General features: G+C 45.1%; 1 protein-coding gene across 1 annotated transcript in view; it reads right to left on the bottom strand.

Annotated features, from left to right (window-relative positions):
* Positions 1 to 18,345, bottom strand: part of COL6A3 (collagen type VI alpha 3 chain) — a 189,811-nt gene that overhangs the window by 41,300 nt on the left and 130,166 nt on the right. Inside the window, exons 28-38 of the mRNA XM_075317522.1 lie at positions 17,882 to 17,944; positions 17,654 to 17,704; positions 17,216 to 17,251; positions 15,780 to 15,842; positions 15,567 to 15,629; positions 15,439 to 15,471; positions 15,204 to 15,240; positions 14,941 to 14,952; positions 11,286 to 11,779; positions 8,354 to 8,450; positions 634 to 1,332 (exon numbers count right to left, since the gene is read on the bottom strand). Of these exons, the coding sequence (XP_075173637.1) occupies positions 634 to 1,332; positions 8,354 to 8,450; positions 11,286 to 11,779; positions 14,941 to 14,952; positions 15,204 to 15,240; positions 15,439 to 15,471; positions 15,567 to 15,629; positions 15,780 to 15,842; positions 17,216 to 17,251; positions 17,654 to 17,704; positions 17,882 to 17,944 (1,648 nt within the window). The remainder of the gene's footprint in view (positions 1 to 633; positions 1,333 to 8,353; positions 8,451 to 11,285; positions 11,780 to 14,940; positions 14,953 to 15,203; positions 15,241 to 15,438; positions 15,472 to 15,566; positions 15,630 to 15,779; positions 15,843 to 17,215; positions 17,252 to 17,653; positions 17,705 to 17,881; positions 17,945 to 18,345) is intronic.

Raw genomic sequence — 18,345 nt, 5'->3', positions numbered from 1 at the left:
CGTCATTTGAGGAATGACGACGCATCCTGCACCCATAGGCTTCCATTCTGCCAAACAACGCATGGCAATGGATCTGTCGCTGTCCGTTTTTTCGACGTACACAAAAAACGTTACTGTGGTTGTCGTCTCCTTCAGCCAGACAAACAATTTTCGATGGATGAAACGTGAGGCCATCCATCACTAATACAAGTCGATAAGACAAAAAAACAGATACAGCGGCATCAGTCGCCGGATCCGTTTTTTTCAAAATTCGATGGATTGTGACTGATGGCAAAAAACTGATGTGTGAAAGGGGCCTAAGATTAGATTAATGTGGAACAAATAAGCCGATTTCCACTATAATTAAAATTGTTGACTGGTTCTGTCAAACGAACCATTGCTCATTTTGACCGAAGAAGATCGATCAATGAATGTTCATAAGTGTTCAAAAAACGGTCAAGCATGTTGGATTTTTTGGGACTGATGATGACCAGTGCCTCCATCATGGTCCAATAATGACCAATATTGCAAATGATTTATTTTGGTCCATCAACGGACGACCACTCATTGAACCAATGAATAAAGGTATATTTGACCATTTTTGTATAAGGTGTGTGGGCACTACAAGGCTATATGTATTTTGTATCTACTTACTGCTGAGAAATCCTGGCAGGTGTAGCCCAAATCTCATTAGTGTTTCTTCATGAAGCTCCGATGCCTTATCTGCTCTCTTGGAGAAAACATCATGGGGTTCACTAGCCAATGAATGTAGTTGTCCGGAGTTCACCTTGTTTCCTATGCTCAGGATGACAAAGAAGTAGCCTTTACATTTGGCCTCAATTACGGTTTCCCGAAGTTTCTGAAGCTCATGGGACTTTACTTCTCCGGTCAGGAAGAGGAAAATTACTTTCATGGCCCGGGGATTGGGTGCACCCTCAATTACATGCTCCACAACATACTTGATGGCATTACTGAGTGCCCTTGTTCCATATAACTGTGTCATCTTAGTCTTGATAAAGGCCTGAAGCTTCTCTTTGTCTGTGTAATCAGTGAGTCCAACGTCTACTTTCACAGGGGAATAACTGGCATTGGCCTGATGCTCGTAGGGGGCATGCTGGAGAACAGCTATGCGTGCATGGTGGGAGGAAGATTTTGGTTCTGTGCTAAGCTCAAGTTGTCCAATCAGGTGGGATACAAATTTCTTAATCTCTACAAACTGGGCTGGATTTGTAGAGTCAGAACTGTCCAGAAGGAAGGCTAAATCAATGTCTACATCAGTGGCGGCTGAACGTCGTAAACGAAGGTCTCCTCTAGGAACAGTTACTCCACATTCACTAGGTGGATCACAAATATCTAGAAATGAAAAGAGTATTGAGTCAAAATCTGTTTCTTAAAGCATAATTTAACATTTAATTCTTCACCGTACAACTTAGATTGTAAAATCACACTGTTTTGGTGATGTTTGAAATACACAGTAGTGGATACAATGGAAAGAAGTATTAGTCTTATCTTAACACTTTTCCTTTTTTTTCAGATCCACTCCTGACTTTGGCCCAAAAACATGCATGTGTGATTCCAGCTTAAGGGTCTGTGCGCACTGGGTAGATGTGTTTCTTGAGCAAAATACGCACCCTCTGGCAGCATTCCGCACCTATGGCAAAAAAACGCACCCAAAATCCGCATGCGATTTTACCGCGGTTTGTTGCGGTTTTGGTGCGGATTTGCCGTGGTTTTGTCCCTGCGGTTTTGAACCATTATCAATGGTAATACACAGGGGAAAACTGCAGGTACCTGCGGAAAAGAAATGACATGCTGCTTTTTTTTGCTGCAGAAATTCTGCAGCAAAACGTATAGGGAAAAAATGCAGTTTGTGCACAACGAAGGGAATTTTGTTTACTTACTGTAAATTCCTTTTCTTCTAGCTCTAATTGGGAGACCCAGACAATTGGGTGTATAGCTACTGCCTCCGGAGGCCACACAAAGTATTACACTTAAAAGTGTAAGGCCCCTCCCCTTCTGCCTATACACCCCCCGTGGGATCACGGGCTCCTCAGTTTTAGTGCAAAAGCAAGAAGGAGGAAAGCCAATAAACTGGTTTAAGCAAATTCAATCCGAAGGAATATCGGAGAACTGAAACCATTCAACATGAACAACATGTGTATACAAAAAAACAGGGGCGGGTGCTGGGTCTCCCAATTAGAGCTAGAAGAAAAGGAATTTACGGTAAGTAAACAAAATTCCCTTCTTCTTTGTCGCTCTATTGGGAGACCCAGACAATTGGGATGTCCAAAAGCAATCCCTGGGTGGGTAAAATAATACCTCGTAATAGAGCCGTAAAACGGCCCCTTCCTACAGGTGGGCAACCGCCGCCTGAAGGACTCGTCTGCCTATGCTGGCATCCGCCGAAGCATAGGTATGCACCTGATAGTGTTTCGTGAAAGTGTGGAGGCTGGATCAGGTAGCCGCCTGACACACAAGCTGAGCCGTAGCCTGGTGCCTCAAGCCCAGGACGCAACCACAGCTCTGGTAGAATGGACCTTCAGCCCTGAGGGAACCGTAAGCCCAGCAGAACGATAAGCTCGAGAATTGGTTCCTTGATCCACCGAGCCAGGCTTGATTTGGAAGCCTGCGACCCTTTACGCTGGCTAGCGACAAGGACAAAGAGTGCATCCGAGCGGCGCAGGGACGCCGTACGATCGATGTAGAGTCTGAGTGCTCTCACCAGATCTAATCAAGTGCAAATCCTTTTCACATTGGTGAACTAGATGAGGACAAACAGAGGGTACGGGGATACCCTGATTGAGATGAAAGGGGGGATACCACCTTAGGGAGAAATTCCGGAACCGGACGCAGAACCCCTTGACCTGGTGAGACACCGGGAAGGGGGCTTTGCACGACAATGCTGCCGCGACAGACACTCTCCGAAGTGAAGTGACTGTCCGTAGGAAAACCAAAGTCTGCGAAAGTCGTGAGAGAGAAAAATCCCTCATAGGCTCGAATGGTGGTTTCTGAAGAACCATCAGCACCCTGTTCAAATCACAGGGTTCTAACAGTCGTTTGTAAGGAGGGACTAAGCGGCAAACCCCCTGCAGGAACGTGCGTACCTGAGGAAGTCTTGCTAGGCGCTTCTGAAAAAAATACAGAGACCGCTGAGATTTGTCCCTTAAGGGAGCCGAGCGACAAACCTTTTTCCAAACCGGATTGCAGGAAGGAAAGAAAGTAGGCAAGGCAATTGGCCAGGGAGAAACTCCCTGAGCAGAGCACCAAGATAAGAATATCTTCCACGTTCTGTGGTAGATCTTGGCAGATGTGGGTTTTCTGGCCTGTCTCATAGTGGTAATGACCTCTTGAGATAACCCAGCAGATGCTAGGATCCAGGACTCAATGGCCACACCGTCAGGTTGAGGGCCGCAGAATTCAGATGGAAAAACGGCCCTTGAGACAGCAAGTCTGGTCGGTCTGGTAGTGCCCCGGTTGGCCTACCGTGAGATGCCACCGATCCGGGTACCACGACCTCGTTGGCCAGTCTGGAGCGACGAGGATGGCGCGGCGGCAGTCGGACCTGATCTTGCGTAACACTCTGGGCAACAGTGCCAGAGGTGGGAACACATAAGGGAGTTGAAACTGCGACCAATCCTGAACGAAGGCGTCTGCCGCCAGAGCTCTGTGATCGTGAGACCGTGCCATGAATGCCGGGACCTTGTTGTTGTGCTGAGACGCCATTAGGTCGACGTCCGGCATCCCCCAGCGGCAACAGATCTCCTGAAACACGTCCGGGTGAAGGGACCATTCCCCTGCGTCCATGCCCTGGCGACTGAGAAAGTCTGCTTCCCAGTTTTCTACGCCCGGGGTGTGGACTGCGGATATGGTGGAGGCCGTGGCTTCCACCCACGTCAAAATCCACCGGACTTCCAGGAAGGCTTGCCGACTGCGTGTTCCTCCTTGGTGATTGCTGTAAGCCACCGCTGTAGAGTTGTCCGACTGAATTCGGATCTGCTTGCCTTCCAGCCACTGCTGGAAAGCTTTTAGGGCAAGATACACTGCCCTGACCTCCAGAACATTGTTCTGAAGGGAGGACTCTTGCTGAGTCCACGTACCCTGAGCACTGTGGTGGAGAAAAACTGCTCCCCACCCTGACGGACTCGCGTCCGTCGTGACCACCGCCCAGGATGGGGGTAGGAAGGATTTCCCCTTCGACAATGAAGTGGGGAGAAGCCACCACCGAAGAGAATCTTTGGCTGCCTGAGAGAGGGAGACGTTTCTGTCGAGAAACGCCGACTTCCTGTCCCATTTGCTAAGGATGTCCCATTGTGCAACCCTGTCTGCAGTGACCGCTGTTTGTCCAGCGGAAGTATCACCATCGCCGATAGGGTATGAAATTCCATGCCCAGATATGTCAGCGATTGTGCCGGTGTCAGATTTGACTTTGGAAAATTGATGATCCACCCGAAGCTCTGGAGAATCTGTAGAGTCGCGTGGAGGCTGTGTTGGCATGCCCCTTGAGAGGGTGCCTTGACAAGCAGATCGTCTAGGTAAGGAATCACCGAGTGTCCCTGAGAGTGGCTACTACTGTTGCCATGACTTTGGAGAAAACCCGCGGGACTGTCGCCAGGCCGAAAGGCAGTGCCGCGAACTGAAGGTGTTCGTCTCCTATGGCGAACCGCAGGAAGCGCTGATGCTCTGGAGCGATCGGCATGTGGAGATAAGCCTCCTTGATATCGATCGATGCAAGGAAATCTCCTTGGGACATTGAGGCGATGACGGAGCGGAGGGATTCCTCCGGAACCGCCTGGTTTTTACGTGTCTGTTGCCCGGACGGAAAGACCCGTCATTTCTTGGGACCGCAAACAAGTTGGAGTAGAAACCGTGACCCTGTTGCTGAAAAGGAACCGGGACCACCACTCCTTCTGCCTTCAGAGTGCACACCGCCTGCCTGAGAGCCTCGGCTCTCTTGGGAGGCGGAGATGTTCTGAAGAATCGAGTCGGAGGACGAGATGAGAACTCTATCCTGTAACCGTGAGACAGAATGTCTCTCACCCAACGGTCTTTTACCAGTGGCAGCCAGGTGTCGCAAAAGCGGGAGAGCCTGCCACCGACCGAGGATGCGGTGTGAGGAGGCCGAAAGTCATGAGGAAGCCGCCTTGGTGGCGGTACCTCCGCCGGTCTTTTTAGGACGTGATTTAGGCCGCCATGAATCGGAATTCCTCTGATCCTTCTGAGGCCTTTTGGACGAGGAGAATTGGACCTGCCCGCGCCCCGCAAGGACCGAAACCTCGACTGTCCCCTCCTCTGTTGGGGTATGTTCGGTTTAGCCTGAGGAAAGGATGTATCCTTTCCCTTGGATTGTTTGATGATTTCATCCAGTCGCTCACCAAACAAGCGGTCGCCAGAGATTGGCAAACTGGTTAAGCACTTTTTGGAAGCAGAATCTGCCTTCCATTCCCGCAACCACAATGCTCTACGTATTACCACTGAATTGTCGGACGCAACCGCCTTCCGGCTCGCCGAGTCCAGGACAGCATTAATGGCGTATGACGCAAACGCTGACGTTTGAGATGTTAAAGACGCAGCCTGCGGCGCAGACGTACGTGTGACTGCCTCAATTTGCGCTTGAGCTGCTGAGACCGCTTGGAGCGCCCAGACGGCTGCGAAAGCTGGAGCAAAAGACGCGCCAATAGCTTCATAGATGGATTTCAACCAGAGCTCCATCTGTCTGTCAGTGGCATCTTTGAGTGAAGCCATATCTTCCACTGCAACTAAGGATTTAGCCGCTGGAGATAGGAGGGTCCACATTGGAACACTGAACCCAGCCCTTGACAACGTCAAAAGGGAAAACGTGTATCCTTAAGGCGCTTGGAAAAAACGATATCTGGACAAGCCTGGTGGTTCTGGACTGCCTCCCTGAAGTCAGAGTGATCCAGAAACGTACTCAATGTACGCTTGGGGAACCTGAAACGGAACTTCTCCTGTTGAGAAGCTGACTCCTCAGGCGTAGGAGCTGAGGGAGAAATAACCAACATTTGATTGATGGACGCCGTAAGATCGTTCACTACGGTGTCACAATCAGGTGTATCCAGGTAGAGAACGTTCTCAGGATCAGAATCCTGATCAGATACCTCCGCCTCATCATAGAGAGAGTCCCCATGCTGAGACCCTGAATAATGCGGTGATGTCGAGGGATGCTCCCAGCGAGGTCGCTTAGGGGGTCTGGGACTGCGGTCCGAGTCAGACCCCTCACCCTGGGATCCATGAGACACTCCAGGAGCACCTTGTTGTACCAACTGGGGGGGACCAGGGGGCAATGAATCAACAGTGCCCATGGTCTGAGAGACCGGTCTGGACTGCAAGGCTTCTAGTATGTTAGCCATAGTCTCAGAAAGTCTGTCAGTAAATACTGCAAACTCCGTCCCCATCACCTGGACCATTAGCAGAGACTCCGGCTGAGTAAGTGCCACAGGGGCCGAGCACTGCATACAATGGGAGTCCGTGGAACCTGCCGGCAGTATAGCCGTACATGCTGTACAGGCTGCATAGAAAACCTGTGCTTCTGCACGCTTGTTTTTCACAGACGATATGCTGTTATCTCCCCCGAACAATCAAGGAGGGTATATAGCCAAAATACAAAAGTGCGACCGAACAGTGCAATGTATAGCGTACAAGCATATATCTATATGTGCACTTCGGCACTAGTGGGGTCAGCACCACAGGTGCTGCTTACCGCCCGCTCACAGCGGTTGTGTGACCACCAGAATCCCTGCCAGGGTCTTCCCAAACTTGTCTCTTTTCTCAGCCACAGAAAAAACTGACATGAATGGCTGCCGGCGTCCTGTGTAGAGGAGGAGGCCGTGGGCGTGCCCCAGAAAGTGCGGGAATCCGGTTTCACACTGTGTACAGTGAGAGGGGTGGAGTATGCAAAGCATGCTCCAGCTCTCAGCGCTGCCGTGCAGCGTCACGCCCTTACCCTGACTGACAGGCCTGTGGGCGGTAACGAAGTGAGACTAGGCCGCAAAAGCCGGGGACTAGAGTGATAAGCGCGGCCGGCATATAAGCCCTGGTCGGCGCGGAAGTCCCCGGCGCACCACAAGTCCCAGCCGCGCCTGAGATAAAAATGGCAGCGGCGGTTAGCGCGGCAGTCCCCCAATACTCTAACACACCCAGCTACGCTGTAGTGTGCGATGGCACCAGTGCGGGCAGCGCCGCCGTCCCTGGCGCACTAACACACCCAGCAGTGCTGCCGTGTGTCTGTGCGCGGTCCCCACGGGGACACAGAGTACCTCAGCGTCGCAGGGCCATGTCCCTGAAGATACTCAGCTCCATGTCCAGCAGATTCCCAGGGGCTGTGGATGGAGCACGGCCTCAGTGCCTGGAGACCGATAGGATCCCACTTCACCCAGAGCCCTAAGGGGATGGGGAAGGAAAGCAGCATGTGGGCTCCAGCCTCCGTACCCGCAATGGGTACCTCAACCTTAACAAACACCGCCGACAAAAGTGGGGTGAGAAGGGAGCATGCTGGGGGCCCTAGTATGGGCCCTCTTTTCTTCCATCCGACATAGTCAGCAGCTGCTGCTGACTAAACAGTGGAGCTATGCGTGGATGTCTGACCTCCTTCGCACAAAGCATGAAAACTGAGGAGCCCGTGATCCCACGGGGGGTGTATAGGCAGAAGGGGAGGGGCCTTACACTTTTAAGTGTAATACTTTGTGTGGCCTCCGGAGGCAGTAGCTATACACCCAATTGTCTGGGTCTCCCAATAGAGCGACAAAGAAATTTTGGATTTCTCAAACTTTGCTGGGGAAAGACTGCATGAATTTCATGAACAAAACACGCACCTTTTCTGCAGTAAAAACCGCGCCAAATGCACCGTGCGCACAGGGCCTTGGGGTGGGGCGTGTTCACATGTAGCATTTTTTATGCATTTTTTTTTCACCGTACTTTTTTGTGCAGAAATAAGGAGCATTTTATAGTAGCATTAAAAAAATGAGAGCTCTAAAATTTCAGTTATGCAATATTTTTTACTTTGTGGGGGTTTTTTTGTTTTGTTTTGCTTTTTTTTTTTTTTTTTTTTAACCTGTGATGCGCTTTTTAAAAACACACCATGTTAATTCTTTCTGAAGTTTTTCCCTGTTTAGATAAAATTGACTTAACACTAAAAATGCACTAAAAATAGAAAAAAGTGCATCACAATCACATCATTTCATCTGTGTCTTTTTTTGGCTGTTTTTCACACAGAAAAAAACCTCATCATAAAAGTGATGTGTGAACATTCCCTAAATCATACATTATTATACCATATTTTCTATTACAAAATGTTTGCTGAAGCCATGTAATGGTCTCAAAAGTTGTGTTCAAACAGTATATAACAAACATTGCTTACCCAGACAGACATGGCAGGAGAATATTTTGCGTATGGTTTCATTGATTTGAGCACCGGTGCCAAGCACAAAAACCTGTCCCACCTCTGTATTATTAACCTAGAAGACATACATTAAAAAACAGTTAAATCAACCACATTTTCAGAAAGGGGTTTCTCCATTTGTTTTGGTCTAAGCAAATTCCTGACCAATTCAATACTGTCAGTTACAATATAGAAGTCAACCAAACTGATCATTGATGGACATGTATGGGCATAATTAAAGGGAATCTGTCACTAAGGTTTTGCTATCTAATCTGAAAGCACCATGATGTAGTGTAAGAGATCCTGATTACAGTGATGTGTCATTTACTGGGATGTGTTTTTCTTTTTCAATACATCCAGGAGATTTTCACTATGGACAAGCTGCCTCGTGCCTCCTAGTCCAATCCCGCCCCAGCACTCATTAGCAGCTTTCTGTTACTATGCAAAGTACAAAGAAAACTGACAATCAGTGCTGTGGGCGGGGCTATACACAGCTCAGCATTCTAAATTCTCTACATCTGCAACAGAGCAGTTTGTGATTCTATCACAACCACTGCACTCAGTGAAAAAGTGATACATCTCTGGAATCAGGGTCTCTGTCCCCACATCATGCTACTGATAAGCAAAACACTGAGTGCACAACCCAATTATATATCAATAATAAATCAACTGGATGCAGCGTCCTGCATGAAAAACCGAATCATACAAGAGGAGACTAAGGGCGGCTTTGCACGTTGCGACATTGCACGTGCGATGTCGATGGGGTCAAATCGAAAGTGACGCACATCCGGCGTCGCAGTCGATATCACAACGTGTAAAACCTTTTTGATACGATGAACGAGCGCAAAAGCGTCGTTATCGTATCATCGCTGCAGCCTCCGACATTTCCATTATGCCAGTGGAGCGACAGGTGCGATGTTGTTCCTCGCTCCTGCGGCAGCACACATCGCTGTGTATGAAGCCGCAGGAGCGAGGAACTTCACCTTACCTGCCGCCGGCTGCAATGAGAAGGACGGAGGTGGGCGGGATGTTTACATCCTGCTCATCTCCGCCCCTCCACTTCAATTGGCCGCCTGCCGTGTGACGTCGCTGTGACGCCGCACGACCCGCCCCCTTAGGAAGGAGGCGGGTCGCCGGCCAGAGGGACGTCGCACGGTAGGTATGTGCGTGTAAAGCTGCCGTAGCGATAATAATCGCTACGGCAGCTTTCACTAGATATTGCACGTGCGACGGGGGCGGGACTATCGCTGCAGCATCGGTAACACATTGTTACTGATGTCGCAGCGTGCAAAGCCCGCCTAAAGCTCATGCATAATGGACGCGCAATCCAGAGAATAAAGCGATATGACCGTGGTCCTTGATCATTAACAATATTTATTTAGCAATCCAAAAACACACAATAAATGATTAAAATCAATTAAAAACATGTAACATCAAATCCACGTTTCCCATAGATGACAATAAAACGGTATGACCATGGGCAAATATGCAGAGAGATATCTCTGCATATTTGCACATGGTCATACCCTTTTATTGTCATCTATGGGAAACGTGGATTTGATGTTACATGTTTTTAATTGATTTTAATCATTTATTGTGTGTTTTTGGATTGCTAAATAAATATTGTTAATGATCAAGGACCACGGTCATATCACTTTATTCTCTGGATTGTGCATCCATTATGCATGAGCTTTCTTCTCCTCGTGTATGTACACATCATGCTACTGTCACATTAATTAGCAAAAACCTGCTGACAGGATCCCGTTAAATGACAAAAAATAGTAGCAGATGGTGCCCTACAGAATTTGAATTATCATTCAAAGACTAATATTACATATGTATTTTCATAAACCAACAAAAGATTGCTAATAATATATATAGCAACTGGAATGAATGATGGACTAGAGAATATTCTTGCAAAAGTAAAAAGGGTGCTATAACCTTAAAATTATTGGAATGTAACCCATAGTGAATATCCTTCATTATACATCCAAATTCTTCTTCTATCCAGCAGATACTGTGATCCCTTTATAAAAGATCACCTGCTCAGATTTTTGGTGAAAGCTTTTTAATTTTATCATATCCTATGTGTCCCAACTATGTTTTTTTTAAATCAAAAAAGGTCCGTGGAGCCTCTGTTAGGAGTCTCAACACAGAAAATAGCCAGATATCCCTCCGGGAAGGACCTAGCCAAGGAGTGGCTCTGTTTAAGGAGACCACCATAACCACCATATTAAGTGGCCCTTTTAGTCAATATCCAACTGTTTGACGAGTTTAAAGATATGACAAGGGAAATACCAAGACCAAGTATCCATCCACAGACAGCTGTTTCGGGGTATTGCCCCTCATCAGTGTGGAGTAGGATTCTGGCTAGGTGGGAGCAATGCCTAGTAGACCAGCAAGACAAAACAATCACTGATCTCAGAGAGACCAGCCAGAGAAAACACTGCCGGCAGCCAGCAAAGGCGCTCAACACAGTGAAATCCTAGGTGCATTGCCCCCTGGGAAGTATGCAAATCAAAAAAGGTCCGTGGAGCCTTTGTTAGGAGTCTCAACACAGAAAATAGCCAGATATCCCTCCGGGAAGGACCTAGCCAAGGAGTGTCTCTTTTTAAGGAGACCACCATAACCACCATATTAAGATATTTCCCTTGTCATATCTTTAAACTCGTCAAAGAGTTGGATATTGACTACTTAATATGGTGGTCATATTTCATGAATATGGATAAGCAAAGTTGTTGTGCAATAATCAAAAAAGACTTAGAAAAGAAAGAGAACTTAAAAAGTATAGAGGATAAGACAAACAAATATTAAAGCCACTAAAAAAAACATTGGAGAAACGGCAATAATGAACCAAGGGTTGAATTTGTCTTGCGCAGAACATTTACTTGGTTAAGTCTGCAATATTCACCTTCAGAGCATTTGACAGTGGACTGTCCTCTCGATTTGTAAGGAAAACAGAGGCCACACCGGCATCGTATAATTTAAGTACAGCCTCATTAAGCTGTACTGAACGTCTAGTTGGGGCATTACTGAAGAAAACAGCCACTTTCCTTGCTAGGAACCCTCCACGTGCCCTCTTGAATGTGTTTCGTGCCACAAATGACATAACCGTGTCCAAGCTTCTCTGTTTGGTGTTTGTCTTCATCTGCAAGTCTGTGATCACTTTAAGCAAAGCTGGCTTCCTCAGACCTTCAGAAAAGCGGACCTCCGTGGTGACCTCACTATTGTAGGTTAGCAGTGCCACACGGGCCCCTCTTGGACAATTGCTGTCTGTAATCTTGAGCTGGTCAACCATTCTTAAAACGGAATCCTTCATGTTGTTGAATTGATTGCGGTTCACATCAGTAGAGGCGTCAATAGCGAACACCAAGTCAGTGGGGTACACAGGGCATTCCTTTGGACCTGAAGATTGCAAATTAATTAGGAAACAAGTTACATTTTAGTCAATATGCCACTGAAAGTAACATGCAATTAATGTAATTTATTTAGTGGATTTGTGACATGCCGAGTTGTAAAAACTGTTATTTGCAATCCTTTACCAAAAATGAAGGGTTAAAAATATCCTTATTTATCTCTGGCTAACATACAATAAAGAATAACCATCATTTTAATTTTGATCTCCTAAATGAATTGTACATGGGAAAATAATAAACTTTGCAATATATCTTATCAGAGAAATCCGCTTCTTTCTATTCCCGGGACTGATCGTTCATTCTCAAGATTCTCAACTCATAGGTAAAATCTGTCTTCTGTGAATTCAGATCTTCCCATTACTGAGATAGAAGATGACAGTTTTATGAAGAATTGTTAGCCATGGTCTGTCTGTGTTAGGGAACGTGCCCATGATCAGTGTTTGCAGTGTTTTGGATGCAGCATGTTTTTGCGGCGTCCAAAACATTGCGTTGTATAGTACAAGCACAGCGAATGGGATTTCTAGATATATCCTATGCCCACTGACCTGCAGTGTGACTTTCCAAGCACGAGCATGTCAATTCTTTGCTGAGGAGTCATAAGTGTTCTCTGCAGGGAGAACAGAAGAGAGAGACCGCAACCGCCCAAACCCATATCGTGGGCACAGGCAGCTGCAGTCTCCTGTGGAGAAGACTCGCAGCCCTGCAGGTCAGGACCCACCTCATTTAGGAAACAGCGGGTCCTGATAGTGTGCACGTACCCATAGCCTCTAGCTCCTATCACTCCATTCAACTTTAAAAGCACTAACTTCCATCTCCTATCTCAGTAGTGGGGAACTCTGTATTCACTGAGGACAGCTTTTACCCAAGAATTGAGATTAAAATATCAACCTAGGGAGAGAAACAAGTAAATATCTCTAATAAGATCTATTACAAAGTTGCTTATTTTCATGTGTATTATTGAGTTCTGAAATGAAAATTAAAACGACGGTTTACTTTTTAAGAGTAAAATATATTACTTTTGCATGGAGGTGAGGTGGTTGGGTCTAGATACCAATCACTTAGTATATCCTTAAGCGTTTTTTCATGCTTGCAGTGACTAATCAGTGAGGGACTCACAACCCAGAGTCACATCCCCACGAGAGTCCGCTCATGCGACTTCTGCTTTGATCACCAGGCGCCGCCATATTCCCACCTTGGGCAGTGCTGGTGATGAGGGAGGAGCCGGTGCCAGTGACTCTGGTGGGTGTAAGCTCCACTCATCCACTTAGCTGGGTGTCTCTAGGACCTGCAGTACCACTGGCTGACTGTGGTGGCGTGTGTCTTCCAGCTGAAGTTACCACCTTTCAGCTACAGCCAATGGGAAGACACCACACCCTTCTCATTCCCCCTCCTGGTCACTGCCAGATATAGTTTTGTAGTTCTGCTTATCTCTGGTTCACACCCTCTCCTGAATTTCTGATCCCCGTGTTTGACCTCTGCCCATTCACTGACTACCCTCCTGCCTGCCATGTTCTGTACTTTGCTGCCATTTCCGGTTTGACCTTAGCCTGAATTCCTGACTACCCTCTTAACTGCTGATTTAGTCCCTTTTTGTACCTCCTCGTTTGGACCCTGCCTGATGTACTCTTTTCTGGATTGCAGCCATCCATAGGCAGCGATCTCCTGGACCTCGTGTAATTCCAAATTCCTGTACAGGGGTTAAAGGGTTTTGGGGTTGTTTGAATCCTGCTGAGTGGGCGGCTCGCCTCTAGTGTGTCCGTGACAGTTATCCTGAGACCATGGTTCCAGGCAGACATTACACCCAGACTCATATAATCAACAGTACTTAACAATGTCTACAATGTATCAAAACTGTTAAAAAGTTTAGTTACACCTTAGAAGTAGCATAGAAGTATGGCTTATTTAAGATAGGACTGATAGGCTTGTAGCCATCTGGGAAGATGTTAAACCACAGGACAGCCAATACCTAACTTAAATTTGACTGCTATAGGAAGATTTGAGCTATATATCCTGTTTCCCTGAAAATAAGACCTACCGTGGAAAAATAAGGCAAAGCATGATTTTACAGGATTTTTAGAAAATGCTAGCCCTACTCCAAAAAATAAGCCCTAGTTACAGTCAGGGTTGGCATTAGGGGGAGACAAAATACACAATTTCTCAAGGACCCCACTCTCTTAGGGGTCCCAGCAGTTGTACTCTGAGGTTTATATAGATAAATACATAGATATATAGATACATAGATAGATAGAGACATGTGTTACAGGATTTGAAGAGTTATGTTGATGTTCTAGAATAGAATGCAATATGACTATATTTGAATAAATGTTTTTTGTAAAGAATAAATGTGAATTGTTGTTCATGGGGAAAAAAATAAGACAGCTCCTGAAAATAAGCCCTAGCCCATCTTTCGGAGCAAAAAATAATATAAGACCAAGTCTTACGCTCGGGGAAACACTGATATGTAGTTGCTGTTCATAAGGTTTTTGCAAACCAGTCTAACCTTTATCTGGCGATCCAAGGTTTAACTAATTAGCAGAATGATGCCTGGAAGTTAAGGACGCTTTACAAACTACGATTTATCTGACGATATGTCGTCAGGCTCACGGTTTTCGTGACACACTTCCATCATCGTTAGCGATATTGTTGCAAGTGACACCTACGTGAGACTCCGAACGATCGCAAATAGGTTGAAATTGTTGATCGTTGACACGTCGTTCAGTTTCAAAATATTGTTCGTCGTTTGGAACTCAGCAGACATATTGCTACGTTTGACACCCTGCCAACGACGAACAACATCCACAAGACCGCCTTGGTCAAACAATATATCGCTGAATGATGTAGCGTCGTTTGTGAGATGTGTACGTGTGACCACTACTAAACGACCTATGAGCGATCTCGGCAAATCGTAACAACGATCTGGGCGTGTCACATCGCTAACGAGATCGCTAGCGATATCATTGTGTGTAAAGCAGCCTTTACTTTATGAAATTGAGAAGTAAGTTAACAATGAGCTTTTTCTCCAGCCCCTCTTACTATTAATAAGCTTTTGTAAATCATGTTTTAATCATCTTAGTTTTATGATTCCTAATCTTGGACAAACAACCTAGCTGTTGTAGTAGTAAAAATGAAGAAAAACTTGGCCTTACTCACCGTCACAACATGCTGTAAGAGATAAAGGAGGGATCATCCATCATGGCAAAAGAAAAAAGAAACCATCAGAGCCTGAACTCAAACATTTATCTACAGTTTACACCTCAGTATTAAAATCTATAAGTAGGATGAATAGAACATTTACTAAGAAGAGGTCTCCAAACATATTTGGAGTTATAGTTTTGATCTCCTTGAAGACCATTAATCTCAGGTATCCCTTAATTTTTTTACTTATAACATGATAAATTTCCAAAAATACTTACGGCAAGTGTTTTTGATATGCTTAACAAGACCACAATGCTGTAAAAGAAAAAAAATAACACACATGTAAGTAAAGTAGCAAGGCCTCTCTGCCGGCCAATATGTAGTGAATTGCAATTGTTGGGACTCCAATGTAGAACCTTGGTTTTATTATACCCACAAACCTCTTTTTACAAATACATATAAAATTCTCCAGCTGAATACTGGGAAACTAGTTTACTTTGACTCAATACTTACATCTCTTCCGCCATCTCGCTCTCCTTTGAGGCCCTGGAAAATAAATGATTGTTGTACATGTTAGTTTTGTAGTTAAAATATATCTTGATCATTGATATTAATTTCATGTATCGTTATGTATTACTTACAGCTGGGCCTGGATAACCTGGATCTCCAGGAGTACCCAATGTACCCGGATCCCCAGCATTGCCCTAGAGTTAAAGACACAGAATCTGCAATTTAATAAGTTGTAGTGATATTTTGTGATAAATCTTTAGTTTAAAAAGGTATTTAGCTACATATGTTGCAACTATGGGAGGAACTGTAGATCATGTCATCTTACACCTTGCATTTCCACTTACTCTGCGGCCCCTGCTTCCTTTAGGTCCAAGATCTCCATTTGCTCCTTTATCACCAGGATCTCCCTGAATAAAATGAGAGCAATTTTCTACATGATTACACATATAATGTAAAAATTTGTCACGCCAAAGGCATTATTGTCACAGGTGACAGTCATGTGGTTTCTGGCCATAGAAGGTCACAGCATTTGGCTGCACAAAATGCTCCCTGACTTTCTACTTTTCCAGTTGTCAATGTTCATTGGTGTAGGTAGCTTTCCTACTGGTTTCGTCTTTCCCCCTTTTGGACCCACCAGGAGCTCTCCTTCCACCCAGTTACTGATCAACAGTATTCTCTTGGTGTTTAAATACCCTTTCCTTCCTTGGACTGGTGCTGGTAATATCTTTCAGTTCATTCAAGCCTTGGTTGAAAGCAGATGGCTTGTACTCCTCTGTGGTATCGTTACTTTGCTGAACCTCTACCAGTGTCATCTGTGGATAAATAGTTCATGCTTTTCCCCCTGTGTGTCCTCCTTGTGTTGTCTATAGTGTTTAGTGGGGTTGACGAAGAGCTCATCCCATCTGTTTCCTATTTAGGGTCTACCTAAGGTCAGGTACCTGGCTAGGCGCATAGGTGCGGAACCTATCTAGGGCGGTGAGGAATCCTAGGGACCAACGGTAGATTTGGTCAGGGGTCATTTTCTTCCCTTTTCCCAAGACACAGGGTTTCCCTTGCCTTTCGCCTTGTACTTCCCCGTTCCTAGCATGAAAGTTATGTCCCCATCAGCCTGTCTGAGTCATAAATGGTCATTTGACAAATATAGGGGTAAAAATATATTGGGCATATTGAAATTCAACATGTATTGTTTGGTTTATTCCAGTCCATCATTGATGACACATGAATGTTCTGCCTAACCAGGTGTGTATGTGGTTGGGGTCTAGGAATAAGTGGTAGCCAAGGAAACATTCAACCAACCAACCAACCAACCAACATATATGGCCATTTTTAAATAAGTTCCTAGGTGTCAGCAAAGTAAAACTCACTATTTGTACTTTAAAACCTTTCTTACAATCCCAAAAAGTAAACTGTATCTTTAGAGGGGTTGTCCAGTCACAACAAATTGATATCCTGTGAATAGGTCAATACCAGATCGGTAGGTGTCCAACGCTCAACATCCCCAACGATCAGCTGTTATTTGCTCATATGAAGATGCAATGTGTAACTCTACATGTATCAGCTGCTGCCAGTTAGTGTAGAAGCTCCATTTCATATGTTTACATCCGGCAGCTTTTAGAGCTTCTAACAGCTGATTGGGGGGTGTGATATTGATGAACTATTCTATGATTACTTCATCAATTTGTTGTCAGTACATTACATTGAGCAGTATTAACAATAGTGAGCTGTGGACACTTGGGCGATACCAAAGCCTTCCAGTAAGTAATTGGGGTAGTTATTTTACCTTAACTCCTGGGTATCCAGGAAATCCAGTTTCGCCCTAAAAGAAAAAAATATTATTACTTTCAGTTTTCTGGATAATTGAGAGATAAGCTACAATATTAGTCTTTTGTACACAAATACAGAAAACAAATAGTCAATGATTTTTAATAAACTAATAACGTGAAACTCCGTTACAGGTTTTTCTTTTTACGAAATCTGGAGAACTTTCCTTGTAGCATTTTGCAAAACTAAAATGTGGTCATTTACATTCACAATAACCGGTGATTGTCTGCTGGCAGTGCTCACGGAGCTTGTAACTGGGAACTGAAAGAAGTTACACAATTTACTGGATACACAGAAATGTGTAAATGCTAAAATCACTCCTCCAGTGAACTATTTAGTTTTATGACTATAATCCTACGACACATGGAAACACATTCAGTAGGATATTCCGACTTACTTTTCTGCCCTTGAGTCCTGGTTTTCCAACGCCATCTCGTCCATCATCTCCCTATAATAAAGAAGGTTGGCGGCTTAATCTTCCATATATCTGGGATTGCTCAGCAGCAGGAAATTACATGAGACACATGTAAGACAGTAGAATTCCAATATTCCCAGTAATCTATGGTGGAATCTATATGAAAAAACAATACCACTGTTCAGTGTGTAGCGTATAGCGTTAACTCACTGTCTCTCCACGAGGTCCAACTGGTCCATCAGATCCTTTGGCTCCAATATCTCCTGGTTCACCCTTTAGGAGCAAATTATGAAAATTCCTTTAATAGTATATCATGTCTACTTTCTCATGTGGACTGCGAAAGTCATTACCCAAACTAATAAAAATGCAGAACTCAGTGAAGAACGTAATTAAAAGTTGGTCATTGCAGCCCGATGTGCAAGACTGGATTAAGGAGCCTGATTTCACTTCTGAGAACCAGACTCTACCTGACCTTTTATCACAGCAACATATAGGAAACGCAACTAACGTCTTTAATTCTCAAGTTGGTTATCTTATCCTTGTTCATGTGATTAAATTTTAGCAGCGGAAAACAAAATGCAACAGTATGAAAAGGAAATAAGTACAACTTTTTACCGAACTGAGAGGGAGTTATAAATGGTGAGATGAGACTAGGATTTACATAGGAAACACAA

This window comes from Anomaloglossus baeobatrachus, chromosome 7, assembly GCF_048569485.1.
Source record: "Anomaloglossus baeobatrachus isolate aAnoBae1 chromosome 7, aAnoBae1.hap1, whole genome shotgun sequence".
Taxonomy (NCBI): domain Eukaryota; kingdom Metazoa; phylum Chordata; class Amphibia; order Anura; family Aromobatidae; genus Anomaloglossus; species Anomaloglossus baeobatrachus.
This window is presented reverse-complemented; position numbering and strand designations above follow the sequence as displayed.